Consider the following 23,491-nt stretch of genomic DNA (forward strand, 5'->3'; position numbering starts at 1 on the left):
TTCCATCGGGGTTCCCTGGACTGGAGGACCTCAAAGGTGGAGTAAGATCCCTAAAGAGTCAGGGGGTGAGAATGGCAAGACTCACAGAGCTCATTCTGTTCCAGCTCTTGGGACAGAGCACAGCCAGGATACAGCTGAGCAGGGCTAGCGCTGGAGAATACAAGGCAGGCTGAGTCTTGCGCTGTTGGTGGATTCTGTCTCTAGGTTAACTACGGTGAGGCTAATGGGGAGGAGGTGGTCAATCCTGAATCGTCATCGGCATCGTCTTCCTCTCTATTCTCCTATGCCTACCTGGGTTGCCCAATTTGACAAACCTGCTCTTCCCCTACTACCCAACCCAGCCTTGGGGTGAATTTTTCTATTGGGTTGTTCATCTTTTTTCTTATTGATTCATAGGAGCTCTTTATATAATCTGGATGCTGATTATTTGTTGATTATTTATGTTATTATGATTATTTGTTACATATATTTTCCCCTAGCCTGTGGTTTATTGCTTTACATCATCAATGACATTCGATGAAAAGAAATTCTCAATGTAAAAAAAAGTATCGATGTTCTTCCTTTATGGTTCTGTTTTTTGTGTCGGAGGGAATCTTCCTTACCCCAGTGTCATATAGAATCTCCTATCATGCCTCCTAAACCTTTAACAGTTTTGCCTTTCACAGTAGTCTTTAATATACCTGGAACTGATATTTGTGTATGGTGTGAGGTAGAGAGACCAATTTCATCTTCTCCCATATAGATACATTTATTGACCAGCCAATTCTTTCCCCATGGCAATATCTACTCATCATTAGTCATGTTTCCATACGTGTGGGTCTGGTTTTGGGCTCTCTACTTGACCATATCTTTGTTACTGTCTTTCGATAAGGTTTTATAATTTTCTCCACAAAGGACCTGTAATGTCTTCTATTAGATTGATTCCTTAAATGTTTTAAGAATATTTTTTATTACTACTGTAATGGATTTTTATTTTTATTTATTAAAAATTTTTTTAAAAGATTTTATTTATCCATTTGAGAGAGAGTGAGTGAGCGAGCAAGAGAGCACGAGCAGGGGGGAAGGGCAGAGAGAGAAGCAGACTCCCTGTTGAGCAGGGAGCCAGATGTGGGGCTCAACACCAGGACCCCGAGATCATGACCTGAGCGAACTGAAGGCAGATGTTTGACCAAATGAGCCACCCAGGAGCCCCTGTAATGGTATTTTTAAAAAACTATAGGATTCCACTTAACTGTAGGATTCCAAGTTCAAAACCAGGTAAAACTAATCTATGCTGTTAGTAATCAGGACAGTGGTTATTCTTGGTGGGGGGTACTTACTAGAAGGTGTCAGGAGAGAGACTTCTGGGCAGGCTGATTATAGTCTCTTTCTTGATTTAGGCATGAGTTACATGGATGCACTGAGTTCGTGAAAATTCACGGAGTTTTACACTATGATTTGTGTATTTAATTTCTTGGAAGTTGAAAAGCAGCTTCATGTTTATTTTTATTTTTATTATTCCATATGTACCAACTCTGTTAAACTTATTAATCTTAATAATTGATCTCTAGATTCATGTGAAGTTTTTACTTCACCGGTTATATCATCTATAAATTATCTTTTTTTTTTTTTTGACCGGGCGCTTGGCGCCAGAAGTGAGAGCCCCTCGGGGCTATAAATTATCATTGTCTCTACCCTTACTCCTCCGACTTTAAGATCTAGGAGGGCAGGATTTTCCCTCTGTTTTGTTCACTTTTGTATCCCTAGTGCCTAGAGCATGTGGACACATGGTAGATACTCAATAAATATTTATTAAATGCAAACACCAAAAAACCAAAAAACCAAAAAAACGAAAGAAGAAAAAAAATAAAAAAAGATGCCATTAAAAATTTTTAACATGTATTCTTGAGTAAACACATATACACAAATACACTAGGCATTGAGTGTTCTGTTTTGCCATTCCTAGAGTTTTACTTTTTTTTAGTCATTTACCCTTTTTCCTTTTATTTTTTTATTACGTTCAGTTAGCCTCTGTATAGTATACATTATTAGTTTTTGATGTAGTGTTCAGTGATTCATTAGCTGCGTATAACACCCAGTGCTCATCACAACACATGCCCTCCTTAATACCCATCACCCGGTTACCCCATCCTCCCACCCCCCTCCCTTCTGTAATTACCCTCAGTTTGTTTCCTGGGGTCTATAGTCAGAGTAACAATTTTTAATGGAGGAATACTAGAAAGACACAAGTTATCAACACCTCCTCCCAGTACTTGGGTCAACACAATAAATAATGCTAAGTATATATATATACTTAGCATATAATTTGCACGCATCTTAGGGAGGGGAGGAACTCCAGGAAGACTTGGACGGAGGATTAGTAGCCAGTTTAGGTAATCCAGGCAGGAATTTATCTAGGAGGGAATGGGTGTGGTGCGAAAGGCCTTTTTATCTCAAGATTGTGGTGAGAAATAGGAATTGGAGTAGGATTTGCCTAAAACCAAAGATATTTTACACCGAGCATAAAAAAATGTCCATTCTTGGAGCGCCTGGGTGGCTCAGTCGGTTAAGCGTCTGACTCTTGGTTTCAGCTCAGGTCATGATCTCAGGGTGGTGGGATAGAGCCCTGCACTGGGCTCCCAGTCAGCGGGGAGTCTGCTTGAGATTCTCCCTCTCCCTCTGCGCCTCCCGCCTCTGCGCACCCATGCATGCTCTGCACCCCCTTTCTCAAATAAATAAATAAATTTAAAAAAAATGTCCGTTCTTGAAAGGCAGGGATCACAGTGTGGATGAAATGCAGTACAGAGCCATCTACATCTCCTAAGGCAAGAGCCAAATGCCGGCTGGGTTCAAATACCAGTTGTAATTAAAATCTCCCAAAGCACAAACACTCCACCCAATAAACAATCCCTCCCCCAACTGGAACAAATAAGAACAAGAAAAAGAAGAGTACACTTTTATCGACCGTGGAGGAATATTTAAGTATGTGGTTGTTAAAAAATGAGAAGAAAAAGGTGAAATGAGTTCAAACAGAGCAACATGAGACCTTTCTGACTGAAAAATCATGGAACGACTATGGAAAGACAGCAATGGGACACAGAAAATGATACATAATGGGCAGATGTGTCAAAAGCCATGAGGAGGTTTTGGAAATATGTAAGATCAATCCCCAGACTTGTCTGAGTGGTCGAGGCTCTGAGCAGAAAGCGTGAACCTGGGGAAGCACAGACGGAAAAATGAAGACAAACAGAGGCGCTGGTTTCACTAATAATTAAAGTAACACAAATGAGAGCAATTGCTGGTGACCTTTATACACACGATACATGAACCAAAGTTGTAAAAATGATTAATCAATGTCAGCAGAGCTTTGGAGAAATGTGTAAAATGTGTATAACTACATGTCGCCACTGGCAGTATAAATTAATCCTTTATCTTTTTTTTTAAGATAAATCCACCTGTGTACACATTCCACTGACATAATCCAAACTGAAAGATGATCTTTACAAAAAATGTTAATGAAACATGTTGCGTTATTCATCAAGGCCAAAGAAGAAAAAGAAAGGAAAAGAAATCATTTCAAATGCCCTACAGCTGGAAAATGATTAAGGGAAAGATAATACGTTAATGACAACGGAATACAAGACGATCATTAAAAATATTATGTGGGCAAAGCATAAACAGAAAACAGAAAATGGAAATATAGACACATATATATTGGGGTATCATTCAGTGATAAAACAGCTTGGTGTTTTTAGAAAATGGGATTTTTTTCTGCTGTGAAGATATTTGAGAGTATAATAAAAATCCTTAAATTACAATAAAAAATAAAGATAGAAACTTAAAAAGAGACTACATACCAAAACTTTGGGGAAATCACTTCTTAAGCATATATAACCAACCCGTTTCAGTATTATTATGGTGCTTATGAAGACAGCAGCTATGAAAAACATAGTAACTATTCCTCCTATTTTGGCAGATTCTGATGACCCTGTGATGAAAAATGAAATGACTTTATTTCGAAATAAATCCCAATTAATGATCACAGATGGGAATGAACGCACATCGGGCTGATGATGGAATGAGGTATCAAAGGAGCAGACGTTCGAAAACCCATTGTTAAACCCAGTAGAATGGAAAGTAATCCAAGTATACATATTTTCCAAGGGTAAAAGTGGCAGATTTTTCACAGTAAAATGTCTTCCAGTTTCTTTCTTTCTTTTTTTTTCTTTAAAGACTTTATTTATTTATTTGCGACAGAGAGAGAACACAAGAGGGGGTTAGGGGCAGAGGGAGAGGGAGAAGCAGGCTCCCCGCTGAGCAGGGAGCCCGATGTGGGACTTGATCCCAGGACCGTGAACTCATGACCTGAGCTGAAGGCAGATGCTTAACTGACTGAGCCACCCAGGCACCGCTGTCTTCCAGTTTCTAATGATGTTCTATGACAACACTCTCCAACACAGTAGCCATGAGCTGCACATGACTATTTACATTTCAATTACCAAAATTGAGGGGTGCCTGGGTGGCTCAGTTGGTTAAGCGTCTGCCTTTGGCTCAGGTCATGATCCCAGGGTCCTGGGATCGAGCCCCACATTGGGCTCCCTGCTCGGCGGGGAGTCTGCTTCTCCCTCCCCCACTCCCCCTGCTTGTGTTCCCTCTCTCCTCCCTCCTTTTTTCTCTCTGTCAAATAAATAAAATCTTAAAAAATTCTAAATTAATTACCAAAATTGAAACGAAACCCCACCAAACTCAGTTTTCAGTCATCCTGGCCACATCTCCAATGCTCAATCGCCACCTGTTAGTATTGTTAAAAAACAAAACAAAACTCCAGGCCCAAAATGGAGTCATTTATGCCTGGCCCACGCCACCACACTGGGGCTTAATATCTAACCTGATTGCATTTTCAACCTCCCCCAGGACTATAATCTTAACTGGTCATTCCAGAATTCCCTGCTCTGCACCATGAGGTAATCCACCTAATATAGTAAGACCCCTTTGCTCCCCAAAGGGTGGTGACTTCACTTGAAAATCCTTTTTTCTGTGTGATTTCCTTGTCCTGCCTTTAAAAACCTTTCCTTTTCCATAGCCCTTTGGAACACCTCTCTACCTGCTAGATGGGATGCTGCCCAATTCCCAAATCGTTCAATGGAGCTAATTAGGTCTTTAAAATATACTTGAATGTCTGTTATTTAACAATATGCCCTACAGGTGGGAAGAGGTAGAAAAGAAGAATTTGTCTGAAAGAAAGAACTGGATCACTCTGAGGCTGGACTTCGGCCACACCAGGGTTCTTTTTTTTTTTTAATTTTTTAAATTAATTAATTAATTAATTAATTAATTTTTTAAAGATTTTATTTATTTATTCATGAGAGACAGAGAGAAACAGAGGGAGAAGCAGGCTCCTAAGGAGCGGGAAGCCCGATGCGGGACTCGATCCCAGGACCCTGGGATCATGACCTGAGCCGAAGGCAGATGCTTAACCATCTGAGCCACCCAGGCGCCCCACACCAGGGTTCTACCGAAGCCACTCTGTCCTACTGAGTGCCCCTTAAGTTTCTCATCAAAATTCCTTTTGGAAAACTTCAACCTTCTGACTGCAAGTAGCTTTTTAAATTTTGTTTTCCCATCTCTCTGCGGCAATGTAAGCTCCACGAGGTCAGGGATGTTCAATTTTGTTTGTTTTGTTTAGGGCTGTCTCCCCAGCATCTACAAGAGAATCCAGCATATAGTAGGTTCCCAATAAATATCTGTCAAATGGATGGACACCGCTCTCCCTCAAGGTCTTCCTGAAAGAACCAACCAGTTAATTTAGGACTTGACCAGAGGGGTGACATTTCTCTAGATCTCTAGACTAAACTCTCCCCAGATGAGCACTCCTAAGATAGCAGTGCTCACCCCTGAGTCTGAGGAAGTTAACGCCAGTCCCAGGTTGTCCGTCAAGAATCTCCCACCATCCGAACCTGTCTGGTTCCCAAGCTGGGCTAGTTGAAGGTAGTTCAGATGGCAAGTCTGGACAGTGAGGAGTCCATGTTATGTGTACCTACTTGGTTCCTGAGTTTCAGACAATAAGAATTGAGACATCAAATATTTGGATCGTGAGTGACACCTGCTCTTGCACTGTCTTGGGTAACGATACAAGAAGGGAGACTGATTTAATATGCAAAATGATGTGTTTACACCAAGTAAAGATGAAATGACAACGTGCTGTTGCATGACCGCTTCTTAGTGGGTGAGACAGAAAAGTCAGGGAGAAACTGGGTCACCACAGAGCATGTCAACCTCCAAAGAACGCATGCCTTTGGTCTCAGGCTTACATTCGTCTTCCAGGTGGGGACTGAGTTTCAGCAAACCACCGTCTGTCGTGTCATATTACTAATTTGAGTTTTTATTGGTGAGATTGTGATTTATAACAATAAAAAATATATATTTGGTCTTTGTCCCCAGTTCCTGGCACAGGGCTCTGAAATTTCCTAAGAGATAAGAGCAAGGAAAGTGAAGGAATGTCGCTTATTGTTCATATCCAAGCCCCCTGTGACCACACTTGAGTTTACTGTTAAGGAGATGACTTTTGGAAAGCCACTAAGGATGGAGGCTGGTTGCCAGGAGAACCAACTGGTGATTAGAGGGCTGGAACTTTCAACCCCACCCCTGGACCTCTGGGGGCAAGAGAGGGACTGGAGGTTGAATTATTGTCAGTGGCAAAGGATTTAATCAGTCCTCCCTTTGTAATGAAGTCTGCATAAAACTCTCAAAAGACAGGGTTCCGACAGCTTCTGGGTTGGGAAGTTGGGGGGGTGGTGTGTTTGCTCTAAGAGGGCAGAGAAGCTCCCTGCCCCTCCCCTCATACCTGGCCCCAGGCGGCCTGGGTCAGGCTGTTCCTGAGTTGTATCTTTTTGTAATCAACCAGTAAAGAAATTGTTTTCCTGAGTTCTGTGAGCCATTCTAGCAAATTATCAAACCCAGGGAAGGGCTTGTGAGAATCTCCAATTTACAGCTAGCCGGTCTGACACCCAGGTGGCAACTTTGAGTTGCAACTGGTGTTCGAAGGGGCGGTGGGGGCAGTCTTGTGAGAATGAGTCTCTACCTCCAGGTAGATGGTATCGGGACTGAGTGAAATTGGAAGACACAGAGCTGGTGTGGGAGGATTGCTTGGTATGGGGAAAGCCCCCACACCGACGGAACACGGGAGTATTCCGTGCGTGAGGAGGAGAAAAATAGTTCTCCATTCAATTGGTTTTGTTTATAAGACCATGGATTAATAATAATAATAATACAAAATATCTGGTCTTTGTCCCTAGTTGTTGGCACAGAACATCAATTCCCTGAGTGATAGGAGTGTCTTTTGGGGACTATATGCGAGTTTATGCTAACGAGGCGAGCTAAGGCAGGGTGCTGGATAGCTCCAGGATAGGGGCTGGTCACCAGAAAAACCAACCTAGTGGTTAGAGATTAGGAACTTCTGGCCTCACTGTCCTTCAGGGAGGGGAGAGGGGCTGCAGATTGCATTTAGTCACTAATGGATGATGATTTAATCAATCATGGCTATGTAATGAATCCCAGTACAAACTCTGGACAGCAAGGCTTGGGGAGATTCTGGGTCAGTGAACACATGGAAGTTTTGGGAGGGTGGTGCCCCCTGACTCCAAGGGGACAGGAGCTCCTGCCTTATTAAGTCTGAAGGGAGGTTGTGGGAACCTCTGGATTTGTAGCTAGGATGGACATAAGTTTGGGTGGCCAGACTTGCAGCCAGCACCCGAAGGGGGTGGTCTTGGGGGACTGAGCCCCTTCACGTGGGGGGCCTACACTAACTCCAGAGAGTGTCAGAAATGAGTCGCATCACTGGACACATAGCTGATGTTGGAGAATAGGTATCAGGACATAAGTATGCAACTTTGTTTGGGGTTCACATTTTTGTAAGAGCTAACGGCCTAAGGAATTTATATGCAAGTTTAGGTTTGCCTGTATTTAACTGACACTATAATAATGATTTAAGCTAATGCTTTCCCCTTTAAAGATACTTCAAGGAGATACTTTTTCCTTTAAAATTGCATCATCCGACCCTGAGAAACACAGGAGAGTAAAATCACAGGGAGCACCTTCGTGCGCCAGGCGCCAGGCACTGTGGAGCGTAGTTCCCTTAACCCACAAATCAGCCCTACCGTTGACTGTTCTTCCTTCTGTCTCACCTTATTGTCTGTCATCTGGTAAATCAGAACGTTAAAGAAACTCTCCTCGGGGTTGGGAAATTCAGAGAGGCTTCTTTGGTGGAGATTTTCACTTTTGGCAAAACAGAGACCTAGTTACTTCCTAGGCGAATCAGCGGCAGCGAATGTGCCTAAGCCTGATTGTTCTCACTGCAAATTTCTCCATTCAGCGGGGAAGGATTGGGGACTATGCTGTTTACTATTCTGACGCCTTTGCAACAGAAGGACTTCTCAGCCTTCGTCAGGGACTATCTCATTCACACTGGTGAGTTTTCCTTCCGTCTGCGAGCTACAGCCCACCTTCCTGCGAGGCAGGCCACATCAATGAGCCACACCCAACCTCCATAATTTGACCCTCTGATATCTCTGCCTGCAATTGTTTCCAACAACTCTGCCTCCTCCAGCCCTTGGCTTGAGTAATGGCCACCCGAAGGGCACCGAGAACTGAATTTCATCCTGACTCCCTGAAATAGAAGCATTTCCACTTCAGGAGGATCTGACTTTATAAAGGTAGATATGGACTGTCCCTCTGGTATGGCACCTTCAAAGTGACTCCAGCACTTGGCTGAGACTGACCAATAGAACACATCTCCGTCCATGCTCCATGACTTTCAGATTCTTCTCATTAAATAGGTTTTCCCGCAGAATAAAAGCAACACATGAATTTTTAAAAACTTATACCTGTGTCCTGTGCAGGTTGAAGGAGGGTACATTTTACTGGAGATCTATGGATTGCTCCCAGATTTCTAGGCTTAAAATAAACAGATATACAGTAGTTTGTGTTTGGAAGTAACCTGTCGATGACGTAAGTGAAATTTCCAGTGATGTTTTCATTTAGTGTGGGGTTATGCTGTGAAAAGAAGCAAAAAATCAGGAAGACTTTGAGAATTTCATTTAGAGGCAGGCTGGAAAAGTCTCTTTGGGGATTCGTCTTCAAATCTTAAACAGGGATAGAAATATTGTGGGTTTGAAAGGAAAAAGGATTTTTAAGTTATTTGGGCCCAGCAATTGATCACTAAACTGCATGTACGTGTATATACCACGCACACTTTCAAACCATGAAATCTAGTCTAGCAACTTCATTTTATAAATGAGTAGAAAAAGTTTCAATGAGGAATAAAGGTTTCCATGACGTCATTTTTACAAGACTATTTTGTCTTGAGTTAAGATAACCTAGCAAAAGTGAGAAAATAAATAAAGATTATCTTTTTTCATTAATGATATGTGTCTACACTTCAGAAGTACTTTCATATATATTAATGAATGTGATTATTAAAATGGTCTGCAAAGTTGGCGTTATCCCCATTCTCCAGACGACGAAACTACCACTCAGAGTGGTTAGGTAACTTTCCAAGGCCACACAGCTTGTCTGTGGCAGAACTGTGGTTGCTGTCTAATTTCTTATGTTCTCCCTTAAAACACCTTGCCTCTTCCTTCCCAGATAGTTCTGTTCCAGTTTGGAATTAAAGAGATGATACGAAGGTTCTTTCAAGAAAAACAACTTCTGCGTAATGTAAAATTAGGATTTCAGCAGTTCAAATACAGCCTTCTGTAATAATGTTTTTCAGCAACTTTCTATTTAGAAGGAGGAAGAATTAAAAAAAAAAGAAAAAGAAAAAGTCCTAATGAACTAAAATCTCATGCATGGCCAAGAAGCAATGAAGAAAAAAGGGGGGAGAGAAGTAGAAACTGCCTGAAAGAGGAACAGCCAATGGTAGCTGAGAGTCAGAATATCTGGGTCCCACACCTGGTGTTGCCACTGTGTGATCTTGATGAAGATTGCAATGCTTCCTTCCTGTTTCCCTAAGCAAACAGATATGCCTCTGTGCCTGACAATTTTGCCTCCCTCACTGTGCCTCGGATGCCCAGTCCCTGCTCTGAGCCAAGGCCAACCCCTTCTTGTGCTCATGAGATTCCATCCATCTTCATCTCCTCAACAACATGGCTCCACCAATCCCCCTGGAACATTCCATCTGCACATGAACGTGCTGTAACTTCTTCCACTTTAAAGTGTCCCTCCTTGACCCCACTTTCCACCACAGAGTATCTCTCCTCTTTATAGAAAAACTCCTTAGAAGAATTAATTAGCTTTCTTCACTGTCTCCAATTTCTCGCTTCCTTCTCTTTCTGGAATCTACTCCTACCAGATCCTCACCCCAACACTCCATCGAAATCACTCTTATCAGGGTCACCAGGACTTCCATGTTGCTAAATCCAATAGTCAATCCACAGTCCTCGCCTAACGTGTCCCATTTATAGCATTTGACCCAGTAGATCACTTTCTCCTTCTGGAACTTTCGTCTCTCAGCTACTAGGACATCACTCTCACCTACTTCTCCTCCTATGCTGTTGGTTGCTCCTTCCCAGTCTCTTTTGTTGTTTCCTCATTTGCTAGATCTCTACATTTTGAGTCCTCTGGGGCTCTGACTTTGAACATCTCTCTGCATATCCACTTCCAGGTGATCTCATCTCGCCTCAAGGTATCAATACACTCAAAGAAGCCGATGACTCCCCTGGACATCTCTCCAGCTAGAAGCTCTCCCCTGAACTCCAGATTTGGAGCCTTTAACTCCTGCTCAATATCTCCTCCTGGATGCCTTGTGTGCACCTCAAATTTGACATACCCAAATCTAAGCTACTGAGATTCAACCATCTACCTCCTCCATCCGTAATCTACCCCATTTTAATAAATGGAAACTCCACCTATCCAGGTGCTCTTGTCTCTTTGTTCACCACACCACACATTCAATCTATCCAAAAATACTGTCGGCTCCACTTGCAAGACATATGTAGAATTTGACCACTTCTCATTACTGCCAAGGGACCAAGTCACCACCAGCTGTCATCTGGATTCCACCAGTAGCCTCTTCTTTTTTTTCCCTTGATCTAATTTAGTCCAAAGACCATTTTCCTTTAATGACAAAAATGCTCATTAACCACCATTTCCCCCTTACAGTGTTGTCAAGATCCTAATAAGCATAGCCCTCTTATTTTAGAAATAATAATCTCAAACAGAGTTAGAAGCTCATGGGTTGAATATAAATTAGATGTGACTGGATTATGAATTTAAAGAAACTTGATATAGTCTCCAAGCTACATAAGCTTATTTCTTCCCTCTGTTATTTTTGTACCCTTTTCCTAATCAAAGGATTAGGGTGTTGATTATAATCCAAGTGGATATTATATTATACGATTTGCTACTTCCTATTGAGTAACTGCCATCATAATAGCCTCTTAACTGGTCTCCTACCTCTCTCCTCCCTCTCTCCAACTGTGGCTCCTATGATCTATTCTCAGTACACCAGGCAGGATGCCCTGGTAAAGCCTCGGATCCTTCAGTAGCTTCATGATACTCCGAAGACATAGACTCACAAAGCCCCACAAGATCCGGGCCCCATTGCCTCCCTGACCTCACCTCCTTCTATTTTCCTGTCTTGGTCACTCCATTCCGGCTCCCTGCTGTTTCTCAAATCCACTGGGTCCACTCCAGCCTCAGGACCTCTGACTTCCAGTGCCCTCTGCCTGAAAAGCCCCTGCCCCTGATAACTTGCAGGCTGGTATTACGGGCAAGGGTTTATACTTGGCAAAGGGCTATGCCCATGCAAGCTGCTCTTACGGCAGAGTCTACTTGCGCTCACTCTACCATTTGGAATTTTGCCCTAGTGTGTGCTAAAATGAGCCTGTTCTCTTGGTCTACACCACACTCCTTTCTCTTTCCTGTGTGTCCCCCGATGTTGTGCATGTGACTTATTCTTTGAAAGAAGACCACACTGCTAGGCTAAGTCAACATATCTCCACAATGAAAGAACTATGGAGACTTCTTCCCTAAAGTCAGATCCCATTGCCTCAGACCCTTTAGCCTTAATTGTTCTAGTCATTACAAATGTCTTTTTTTTTTTAAAGAAGAGAGTCAAATATATTCATGGCCAACTCAGAACTGTTTTGACCACTTACCTTCTTGACAATCCCCCCTGACTGTTCTTCGATGATGAGTGATAAGTAAAACTGTAATACTTCTCCATCTAGTATCTTGGGAATGACAGGTGGGAAATTCACATTGACGTTAATGTGGTCCGTAAAGTCAACAATATCAAACTCTGGTGGTTCTAAAGATACTGTTTGGAAAACAAAATCAGAAACAAATCCCAATGTCTAACCATATCGCTTCCAGCGCTCCCAGTAATACAACCTGACTTCTTGACAACTACATTCTCTTTAACCCGCCTATGGTCCTAGTTGAGGCATGGGTTGTATGTTTTTTTTTTTTTTTCTTTAATTGGTGGAAAACTGAGAACAATAAAAGTGATGTGATTTGCTTAATGGAGAAATGGAGGACAGGTTTTGGGATGGAAGTCAGTCTTTCCCAATTTTCAGGCTGTATTCTAAACATGAAAGTAAAAATGACTTCTTCTCGTATTACAGTAATACCCAACCATTGTAGAAATAGCCGAAAACACAGTACGCAATTGTCCCTGAATGTGGTTGTCTTTTGTCTATTGTGTGTGTGTAAATATATATACATATGTATATAAACTGAACTACTGTACACACACACACACACACACACACCCATCTAAACTGAGATTAAATCATTCTTACCCACAGTTTTGCATGTTATATATTGCACCTAACTCATTTCATAAACATATTAATGCATATTTATCTCCATTGAGGGCTGGCCAAATGGCCTGTGGGTTGGATTTCTGCACAGCCTGCCAGTTCTGAGTGGTTTTTAGTTTTAAAAAGGGTTGCAAAGCAATGAAAGAAGAATAGGTGATATAGTGTATGATGTGTGGCCCATAAAGTCCAAAGTATTTCTTTCCTGGCCTTCTACGGAAAGTTGGCTGACCCCTGATGTTCATCGTGACTTTCATGGTTGATTCTATTCCCCTAAGTGGCTGGTTGTACCATAATTTAACTGATTTGCTGTTTTGAACATGAGATTGTCTCTAAATTTTCTGAATAGAATCATTGCATCAATGAGCATTCTAGAAGCTAAACTATGACATTTATCCATGATTGTTCTTTAGGATGAATTATTAACGAGGAATTCTGGATTAGAGCAAGCAGGTGTTAAGGTTTTAACACATACTGCCAAATGTTTTCAGAAAGACCTCACCACAGTACACTCACTGCATTTCCTCTAAACCTGGGTATTTACATATTTACCATCTTTTTTTTTCTTTTTTTCTTTTTTTAAAATTTTATTATGTTATGTCAGTCACCATACAACACATCATTGGTTTTTGATGTGGTGATCCACGATTCATTGTTTTTGTACAACACCCAGTGCTCCATGCAGTACGTGCCCTCCTTAATACCCATCACCGGGCTAACCAATCCCCCCTCCCTGCTCCCCTCTAAAACCCTGTTTGTTTCTCAGAGTCCAGAGTCTCTCATGATTCATCTCTCCCTCCAATTCCCACCCCCCCATTTTTCCCTTCCTTCTCCTAATGTCCTCCATGTTATTCCTTATGTTCCACAGATAAGTGAAACCATATGATAATTGACTTTCTCTGCTTGACTTATTTCACTTAGCATAATCTCCTCCAGTCCCATCCATGTTGACGTAAAAGTTGGGTATTCATCGTTTCTGATGGCTGAGTAATATTCCAGTGTATATATGGACCCCATCTTCTTTATCCATTCATCTGTTGAAGGGCATCTCGGCTCTTTCCACAGTTTGGCTATTGCAGACATTGCTGCTATGAACATTGGGGTGCATATGGCCCTTCTTTTCACTACATCTGTGTCTTTGGGGTTAATACCCAGTAGTGCAATCGCTGGGTCATAGGGTAGCTCTATTTTTAAATTTTTGAGGAACCTCCACACTGTTTTCCAAAGTGGCTGTACCAACTTGCATTCCCACCAACAGTGTAAGAGGGTTCCCCTTTCTCCACAACCTCTCCAACATTTGTTGTTTCTTTCCCTGTCCATTTTTGCCATTCTAACTGGTGTAAAGTGGTATCTCAGTGTGGTTTTGATTTGGATTTCCCCGATGGCTAATGATGATGAACATTTTTTCATGTGTCTGTTAGCTATTTGTATGTCTTCTTCAGAGAAGTGTCTTTTCATATCTTCTGCCCACTTTTTGACTTGATTATTTGTTTTTTGGGTGTTGAGTTTGAGAAGTTCTTTACAGATTTTGGATACCAGCCCTTTATCTGTAGTGTCATTTGCAAATATCTTCTCCCATTCTGTGGGTTGCCTCTTTGTTTTGTTGACAGTTTCCTTTGCTGTGCAGAAGCTTTTTATCTTGATGAAGTCCCAAAAGTTCATTTTTGCTTTTGTTTCACTAGCTTTTGGAGATGTATCTTGAAAGAAGTTGCTGTGGGCGATGTCAAAGAGGTTACTGCCTATGTTCTCTTCTAGGATTTTGATGGATTCCTGTCTCACATTGAGGTCTTTCATCCACTTTGAGTTTATCTTTGTGAATGGTGTTAGAGAATGGTCGAGTTTCATTCTTTGCATGTGGCTGTCCAATTTTCCCAGCACCATTTATTGAAGAGACTGTCTTTTTTCCATTGCATGTTTTTTCCTGCTTTGTCAAAGATTATTTGACCATAGAGTTGAGGGTCCATATCCGGGCTTTCTATTCTGTTCCATTGGTCTATATGTCTGTTTTTGTGCCAGGACCATGCTGTCTTGGTGATCACAGCTTTGTAATATAGCTTGAAATTGGGCAATGTGATGCCCCCAGCTTTGTTTTTCTTTTTCAACATTTCCTTGGCGATTCAGGGTCTTTTCTGATTCCATACAAATTTTAGGATTCTTTGTTCCAGCACTTTGAAAAATGTCATTGGAATTTTGATCGGGATGGCACTGAAGGTATAGATTGATCTGGGTAGCATAGACATTTTAACAATGTTTATTCTTCTGATCCATGAGCGTGGAATATTTTTCTATCTTTTTGTGTCTTCTTCAATTTCTTTCATGCGTATTTTGTAGTTCCTAGAGTATAGATCCTTTACCTCTTTGGTTAGGTTTATTCCGAGGTATCTTATGGTTTTTGGTGCTATTGTAAATGGAATAGTTTCTCTAATTTCTCTTTCTACAGTTGCGTTGTTAGTGTATAAGAAAACAACTGATTTCTGTGCATTGATTTTGTATCCTGCCACATTGCTGAATTGCTGGATGAGTTCTAGTAATTTGGGGGTGGAGTCTTTTGGGTTTTCCAAATAAAGTATCATGTCGTCTGCGAAAAGAGAGAGTTTGACTTCTTCTTTGCCGATTTGAATACCTTTTATTTCTTTTTGTTGTCTGATTGCTGTTGCTAGGACTTCTAGTACTATGTTGAACAATAGTGGTGAGAGTGGGCATCCTTGACGTGTTCCTGATTTTAAGGGAAAGGCTCTCAGCTTTTCCCCATTGAGGATGATATTCGCTGTGGGTTTTTCATAAATGGATTTTATGAACTTGAGGAATGTTCCCTCTATCCCTATACTCTGTAGAGTTTTAATCAGGAAAGGATGTTGTATTTTGTCAAATGCTTTTTCTGCATCAATTGAGAGGACCATATGGTTCTTCTCCCTCCTCTTATTAATGTGTTCTATCACACTGATTGATTTGCAAATGTTGAACCATGCTTGCATCCCGGGGATAAATCCCACTTGCTCGTGGTGGGTGATCCTTTTAATTTATTGTTGGATCCTATTAGCTAGGATTTTCTTGAGGATTTTGGAATCCATATTCATCACGGATATGGGTCTGAAATTCTCCTTTTGGATGGGGTCTTTGCCTGGTTTGGGGATTAAGGTAATGCTGGCCTCATAGAATGAGTCTGGAAGTTTTCCTTCTGTTTCTATTTTTGAAACAGCTTCAGTAGAATAGGTATTATTTCTTCTTTGAATGTTTGGTAGAATTCCCCAGGGAATCCATCAGGCCCTGGACTCTTGTTTTTGATCATTGCTTCAATCTCGTTACTGGTTATTGGCCTATTCAGGTTTTCAATTTCTTCCTGTTTCAGTCTTGGCAGCTTATAGATTTCCAGGAAGTCCTCTATTTCATCCAGATTGCTCAGTTTATTGGCATATAGTTGTTGATAATAATTTCTAATAATTGTTTCTATTTCCTTGGTGTTAGTCGTGATCTCTCCCCTTTCATTCATAATTTTATTAATTTGGGTCCTTTCTCTCTTCTTTTGGATAAGTCTGGCCAGTGGTTTATCGATCTTATTAATTCTTTCAAAGAACCAACTTCTAGTTTCGTTGATCTGATCTACTGTGTTTCTGGTCTCTAATTCATTGATTTCTGCTCTAATTTTAATTATTTCTCTTTAATGTGTGGCTTAGGTGTCGTTTGTTGCTTTTTCTCTAGTTCTTTAAGGTGTAGAGTTAGTTGGTGAATTCGGGATTTTTCTATTTTTTTGAGTGAGGCTTGGATGGCTATGTATTTCCCCCTTAGGACCGCCTTTGCAGTATCCCATAGGTTTTGGACCAATGTGTTTTTGTTCTCATTGATTTCCATGAATTGTTTAAGTTCTTCTTTGATTTCTTGGTTGACCCAAACATTCTTGAGCAGAGTGGTCTTTAGCTTCCAAGTGTTTGAATTGCTGCCAAATTTTTTCTTGTGATTGAGTTCCAGTTTCAGAGCATTGTGGTCTGAGAATATGCAGGGAATCATCTCAATCTTTTGGTATCGGTTGAGACCTGATTTGTGACCCAGTATATCGTCTATTCTGGAGAAAGTTCCATGTGCGCTCGAGAAGAATGAGTATTCTGTTGTTTTAGGGTGGAAGGTTCTGTAAATATCTATGAGGTCCATCTGGTCCAATGTACCATTCAAAGCTCTTGTTTCCTTGTTGATTTTCTGCTTAGATGATCTGTCCATTGCTGAGAGTGGAGTATTGAGGTCTCCTACAATTAACGTATTGTTATCAATATGACTCTTTATTTTGGTTAACAGTTGGCTTATGTAGATGGCTGCTCCCATGTTGGGGGCATAGATATTTACAATTGTTAGATCTTCTTGTTGGACAGACCCTTTAAGAATGATATAGTGTCCTTCTGTGTCTCTTATTACAGACTTTAGTTTAAAATCTAATTTGTCTGATATAAGAATTGCTACCCCAGCTTTCTTTTGAGGTCTGCTGGCATGGAAGATGGATCTCCATCCCTTCACTTTCAGTCTGGATGTATCTTTAGGTTCAAAATGAGTCTCTTGTAGACAGCATATGGATGGGTCCTGTCTTTTTATCCAATCTGCAACCCTGTGCCGTTTTATGGGAGCGTTTAGGCCATTCACGTTGAGAGTGATTATTGAAAGATATGAATTAACTGTCATCATGTTGCCTGTGAAGACGTTGTTCTTATAGATTGTCCCTGTAAATTTCTGTTGTGTATCACTCTTGGGGTCTTTCTCCTTTTATAGAACCCCCCCCTTAATATTTTTTGCAGGGCCGGCTTAGTGGTCACATACTCTTTCAGTTTCTGCCGGTGGTGGAAGCTCTGCATCTCTCCATCCATTCTAAATGAAAGCCTTGCCGGATAAAGTATTCTTGGCTGCACGTTCTTCTCATTTAGTACTCTGAATATGTCTTGCCAGGCCTTTCTGGCTTGCCAGGTCTCTGTGGATAGGTCTGACGTTATTCTGATGTTCCTCCCTCTGTACATAAGGAATCTCTTCCCCCTAACTGCCCTTAAGATGGTTTCCTTGGTTCTAAGATTTGCGAGTTTTACTATTACATGCCGGGATGTTGGCCTGTTTTCCTTGATCTTAGGAGGGGTCCTCTCTGCCTCTAGGCCTCGAATGTTTGTTTCATTCCCCAGATTAGGGAAGTTCTCAGCTAGGATTTGCTCAAATACATCTTCTAGTCCTCTCTGTCTATTCACTCCCTCCGGGATTCCAATTATTCTGACACTGGAATGCTTCATGGTGTCACTTATTTCTCTGATTCTATTTTCATGGATTCTGAGTTGTTTTCCCCTGGCCTCCTCCTTTCCCTTTTTATCTATTATATTGTCTTCCAGGTAGCTTAGTCTCTCTTCTGCTGCAGTTACCCTAGCTGTTAGATTATCTAGATTGGATTGGATCTCATTGATAGCATTTTTAAGTTCTGCCAATTCACCTTTTATTTCTGCCCTTAGAGACTCTACGTTACCATTAATTGATTTCTCCATTCTAGCCATTGTCTTCACAATTGCTAGCCTGAATTCCATCTCCGACATCTTGGTTATGTCTGCATCCATTTGTAAATCTGCAGCATAAGTCATAATCTCTTGAGTTTTTTCTGTTTTGGGGGCTCCTCCTCCTAGTCATTCTGTTGATGGGTATTTGAGGGAATGTATAGAGTCCAAATTATTGACCAGAACCCAAGCAAGATGCACCTGTTTTCTTGGGACCTAGGGTTGCCGGCCTCTTGTTTTCCCAGCCTGTCTTCTGCAGGAAGGGCCTGCCGCGCTGTTACTCAGGCAACCCTGTTTGGGCGGAGTTGCCCTGCGCCCCTGTGGCGGGGGATGGGCTCAGTGGGAATCAGTCTTTGGGGCTTTTGTTCTCTGGCGCCTTTCCCTGGCGGCTTTCCGCGTCTCTTCCGTGAGTCAGAGCAGAAGAGACCGTTTCCAACCCTCTGCCCCAGAGCAGAGAGATCGCAGTCTGTTCTTCAGTGAGCCCTCCAGGCCACACCGTCTCCGTTTCTGTCCGTGCTGCTATAAACTGCAGCGGCCTGGGTTGTGCGCCCCTCCGCAGCGCCCCCAGTCCTGCCTGCAGGTCGGGGCGCATCTCTGCCTTTTGTGCTTCTAAAACCGCCAGCCGCTCCCAGTTTGCATGTGCGCCTCCGCCGCCCGGGGTTTCCACCTCTGGGGGTTGCAGTTCACCAGCTCGACCCCTGCACACCGGGTTTCCGTCTCGGAGGCTGCAGTTCGTGTGCGCGTGACCGTCGCTCCGGTTTCTATGGCGGGGGGTGGGGTGGGTGGGTGCGGGGGTGGGGTGCGGGCTGCAGTTCGCATGTGCGTGACCCTGCCAGTCTGGTTTTCCACCCCGGGGGCTGCCCTAAAGTCCTTTGACCGGTCTGCGAGTCTGTGCCCATCTGCAGCCCGCGAGGCTGTCGCTCACCAGCGGTGTAGGATCCCCAGGGCCAGGCTCCCTCCCGCCGCCGCCGTTTATCCTCCGATATCTGCCCGCAGAATCACGACTCCCCGCTTTGTACCCTGAAACCAACCGCCTGCGATATTCTGTTTGTAGAGATCCAGATCTTCTTACATCTCGGGCTGGTTTCGTGGGTGCTCAGAGTGGTCTGGTAGATATCCAGCTCAGAGTGGTCTGGTAGATATCCAGCTCAATTCCAGGGACCAGTTGAAATAGGGTCCCCTACTCGTCTGCCATCTTCCCCCCCCAGAGCCCTCATATTTACCATCTTGAGTCTTGAAAAATGACATCTTTCTGACTTTAATATCGTTTCTGCAATAGTCTGAATGCCATGATCTAGAAGTTGTGCTTTTCTTTCTTTTCTTTTTTTATACACACACAGATATGTACATTTCTACACACACATAAACATATACACACAATTCCAGTGAATCTCCTATCTAGGTTGTTTGTGACAGTGGGATTCGGTCATTATCACTTTGCTAATAAGCACATATGTGTGAGTGCACACCCACACAGCCTTTAACAGGGAGCTGAAACAGAATCTTTCTCTTGGAAACAGGTTGCATATTAAGACACTGAAGAAGTGCTGGAGTCTGGCTGAGGACCACTGACACTGGGAATGTTAAGGCAAGTGCCGTAGGGACCTGACTCCAGTCACAGGCAAAGAAGAGAGAGGCAGATCCACTCTTGGGCTCCGGTCTTCTCTGAGTCTGGGAACTGACATAGATAAGAGCTACTGGGTTATGATCCGGGGGAGGGGTTGCAGTATTAAGGAGAACACTGGCCCAAAGAGTTGTGACAGCTCAGATACAGGCCATCTGGACCTCACTATCTACTTCCTATCAGCTTCTGAAATATACCAGAAAGTAGTGGCCACTGCTGCTGGAATACCTGCCTCACTCAGGCATAGAGGAATCCTCTGCAAAGTACAGACCATCATCCCACCTTTTGGATAAGAAAACTGAGGCTCAGAGAAGCAAAGTAAATACTTCAGAGCTAGGAAAGTGGCAGGGTCAGGCGGTGCACCTAGCCCTGAGTCTGAGACACCCTTTGCAGACCTTTCTATTTCATGGCAAAGCAAATGCTGATGCACTTGCTGCTGCTGCTGAAGATGATAAACAGAGATCCACTCACTGTGTGTTGCCAGGAAGAAATCGATGAAACACGTGACCAGCGTTGTGTTCCCTCTGAATCCATCAACTGTGACGGCGTACGTCTCAGGCAGGACCTCCCACAAATCTGTTAGGTCACAGAATGATGCTGTGATATTTGAACAGTGCTCCACAATCTTCACATGGTCTGGTCTACTTTGAAAGGAAAAGAAATGATAAAAGGAAAACTTCAGCATTTATATGATGAGAATCCACTAACTGCATGCCCAGCTTCTTCATTTCTTTATGGCTCTGCCCAAATATCCCTGTATCAAGTCATCTTCCCTAACCACTTTATTTAAAATGGAAATACACCTTACCCCATTGTGTTCCCCTTTCTCTCCTAATCCCTCTTGTCTGTCTTTATTTTTCTGCACACTGTTTACCAGCACCTACCATATTATATCTTTATCTGTTTATTGATATCTCTGCCTACTTTCAGAATATCTGCTCTAGGCCGCAGGAGGTCAAGGACTTTGGTTCATGGTTTGACCCCTGGCATGCAGTAGGTGCTCAGTAAGTATTTGCTGGATGAATGAATGAGCAAACCTTATGCTTTTGTGGTAAAGGCCCCAGATCTCCCAGTCCCCACAGAACAATCATGAGTGTCCTCCCCGAAACCCTCTCTCCAGCTGAGGATCACATGGTCCAGTCCCAAGTCAGCCTGTGCTATGTAGGGACAAGAGAGATATCTGATTTCTTGAGCTTCAGAAAGGTAAGTGGGTGATACATGTGACTGCCTAACACAGAGAGAAACTAAGACTTTGGCAGGCACCAGAGAAACTTGCAAGAGGCCTTCTACCGGGTCAGTCAATGGTAGTAACAGCTTTTAGCCAAATAAACAGCAAACAAAAGAACACTTGGAGGGCCAACTGGATCAAAGTAACAGCCTAGAAGGGTGACATTAGACATCGGAAGAAGAGAGCCATTGAGGGTTCCATCCATTATGTCATTCATCTTTGCAGGCACCCCTAAGTAGGACACTCGGATCAGAGAAGCTGAGCTCTGTGCCCCAAGGTCACAGCCAATCAGTGATCAAGCCAGACTGTGGACCTAGGCCTCTCCTGGTCTTGGCCAGGCAGCTTTCTGATGTGCCACACGGCTCCCTGAATAAAGAAAAGTGAACCTAACATCAATATGGTCACCAGATCTTTGGACTCCTGTCCTCAGAAAACAGTGCATTCATTCATTTATTTATTTCTTGAAAAACTGTTCTTTAAATGTCCAGACTGACTGACTGAGAGAAATAATTGTGAAAACCATTCATAGTAATTATTTTGCTTCTGCAGCTCTGACCCATAGAAATGATTATAAATACAAGCTTTGTCAAAACCAGTTTGAGGTTGTTAAAGTACTCAATTCAATTAAAAGTGGACTTGGACTTTTAAAGCTCTGAACTCAGAACAGAGAGAGAGAGGGAGAGAAGAGAGGAGCTCTATCACAAGGAAGATCACGACCCTTCCCCACTCCCCAATTAATAGAAAGCGAATATATTTAACAAGAAAAAAATGAAATGTCAAACCAACCTTATAACTGTGTACTGTAATGTATAGTGATCTGGTACAATGGAATGGTTTTTTAATTCCCACGATAAGATGACCCGGAAATTGTGTAACGTCACCTTGAAAGTGCAAGATTTATCTGATAAATCTAAAGGAAACAGGAGAGAAAAAAGAAACACTGAAATCTGGAACCCAGGGTTGTCCAATCGGTCCCTTGGGATCTGGAGCCCACACGCCCAGCAGAGAAACCCCAGGGTCTTGGGAACACGGGAAGGATATGGTTCTAGTGGACACAAGAAATGAAGTAACATAACTAATTCATGAGCAACACATCGTTAGGGCAGGCAAGCTTAGGGACCAGAACTCAGCACTGTGGAAACAAGATTTGGCCTCCCTCAGTTATCATGGACTCTCAGCGGTTCATCGGATCAAAAGGATTCGTGTCCACCTCATTCTCTCAACTCAACTCCAACTCTTCCTATAGTCCCCCTAAGTGGCTCAGCCCACCACCTGCTTTCCCTCTGCTAAACTTCCATTGCATTTATTCCCTGGTTACGGAAGGAAGGGACAGATAATGCATGTCCAGACTGGCCCTTTCCAGGCACTTAATCTGAGCAACAATGCTGAAGTCGGTCCTAGGAAGAGACCCATTCTACAGACCGTGAAACTGAGAAGTTGAGTTACATAATGTTATGTAGCTGGGAAGAGGCAGCGGCAAGTGAGATTCGAAAACTACAGTGGTCAAATCCCATTCATATTCAGGTCTTTTCTTTCTTTTTTTTCAAATTCAATTTTTATGATCCTTTAAGTTGCCTGTGGTTCGGACCTAGGACTCTGCTCCTTGGCTGTGACCTCTTCATCCCCTGTGCTCATCACAAGGTTGGATATAGAGTTAATGCAGAGTGAGATTATGCAGACAGATTTACAGATGTAGGCAAGATGTTTGGTTTAAAAAGAGTATTTTCCTTTATCTGGCACCAGGTACCAGAGAGCATGTGGAAGAATGCAAATTAAGGGGAAATTACTTCTGGATCGCTTGCTGTTTGACATAGTCTGTGCTTCCTCATTCTTCGATTAAGGGGTTTGAAATTGAATATTCTTTTTAGGAGTTTTAAAATGACTTCTGGTGTTTTCTTTCCCTCTTTTTTCTTTTTGGTATTAATTTCTTATAAGAGTTTTGAGAGACAAATGTGCAAATTTGGCTAAATTTCACTCCTTTGACAGAGGAAAAAAAAGAGTATTTGAGAAAATCTAAGAAGAAGGATTCAAACAAAATTGGCAACACATCTGGGATCAGAAATCAAATTCCCCACATTTTAGGTTTCTGAATGGTCGCCCCAGTACTCTGGCCCTTCCACAAAATTCACTCAAGCCAAGAAAATCTCTTACCAGGCAACGAAGATAACACACCAAACACAAGGCTGATACACACTAGGAAGAAGAAAAATATATGAGACAAGCAAAAATACTCTCTCCAGCCTCAATTTGTAATTCTCGCTCTGAGTCTGGCATTCTTTCGTACATGTCTTGACATTGGATTGAGACTTCCTTGTGCTAAAAAAAAATGCTCAAG

At 42.4% G+C, this 23,491-nt stretch overlaps 1 protein-coding gene across 6 annotated transcripts in view; it reads right to left on the minus strand.

Annotated features, from left to right (window-relative positions):
• IFNAR2 (interferon alpha and beta receptor subunit 2) overlaps positions 1 to 23,491 on the minus strand; it is a 37,321-nt gene that overhangs the window by 2,916 nt on the left and 10,914 nt on the right. For 3 of the 6 annotated variants that reach the window (XM_045902536.3, XM_064579362.1, XM_054504105.2), the window contains 6 exons: positions 23,308 to 23,349; positions 21,943 to 22,066; positions 20,400 to 20,572; positions 12,135 to 12,295; positions 8,862 to 9,030; positions 3,837 to 3,967 (listed from right to left, as the gene is read on the minus strand). In XM_045902536.3, coding sequence (XP_045758492.2) covers positions 3,837 to 3,967; positions 8,862 to 9,030; positions 12,135 to 12,295; positions 20,400 to 20,572; positions 21,943 to 22,066; positions 23,308 to 23,349 — 800 coding nt within the window. The remainder of the gene's footprint in view (positions 1 to 3,836; positions 3,968 to 8,861; positions 9,031 to 12,134; positions 12,296 to 20,399; positions 20,573 to 21,942; positions 22,067 to 23,307; positions 23,350 to 23,491) is intronic. The other 3 variants (XM_045902537.3, XM_045902539.3, XM_045902538.3) reach the window with 3 other exon arrangements.

The sequence above is a fragment of the Mirounga angustirostris genome, unplaced genomic scaffold (genome assembly GCF_029215605.1).
Source record: "Mirounga angustirostris isolate CCGP_5_RB_7025 unplaced genomic scaffold, mMirAng1.0.hap1 SCAF_1, whole genome shotgun sequence".
Taxonomy (NCBI): Eukaryota; Metazoa; Chordata; class Mammalia; order Carnivora; family Phocidae; genus Mirounga; species Mirounga angustirostris.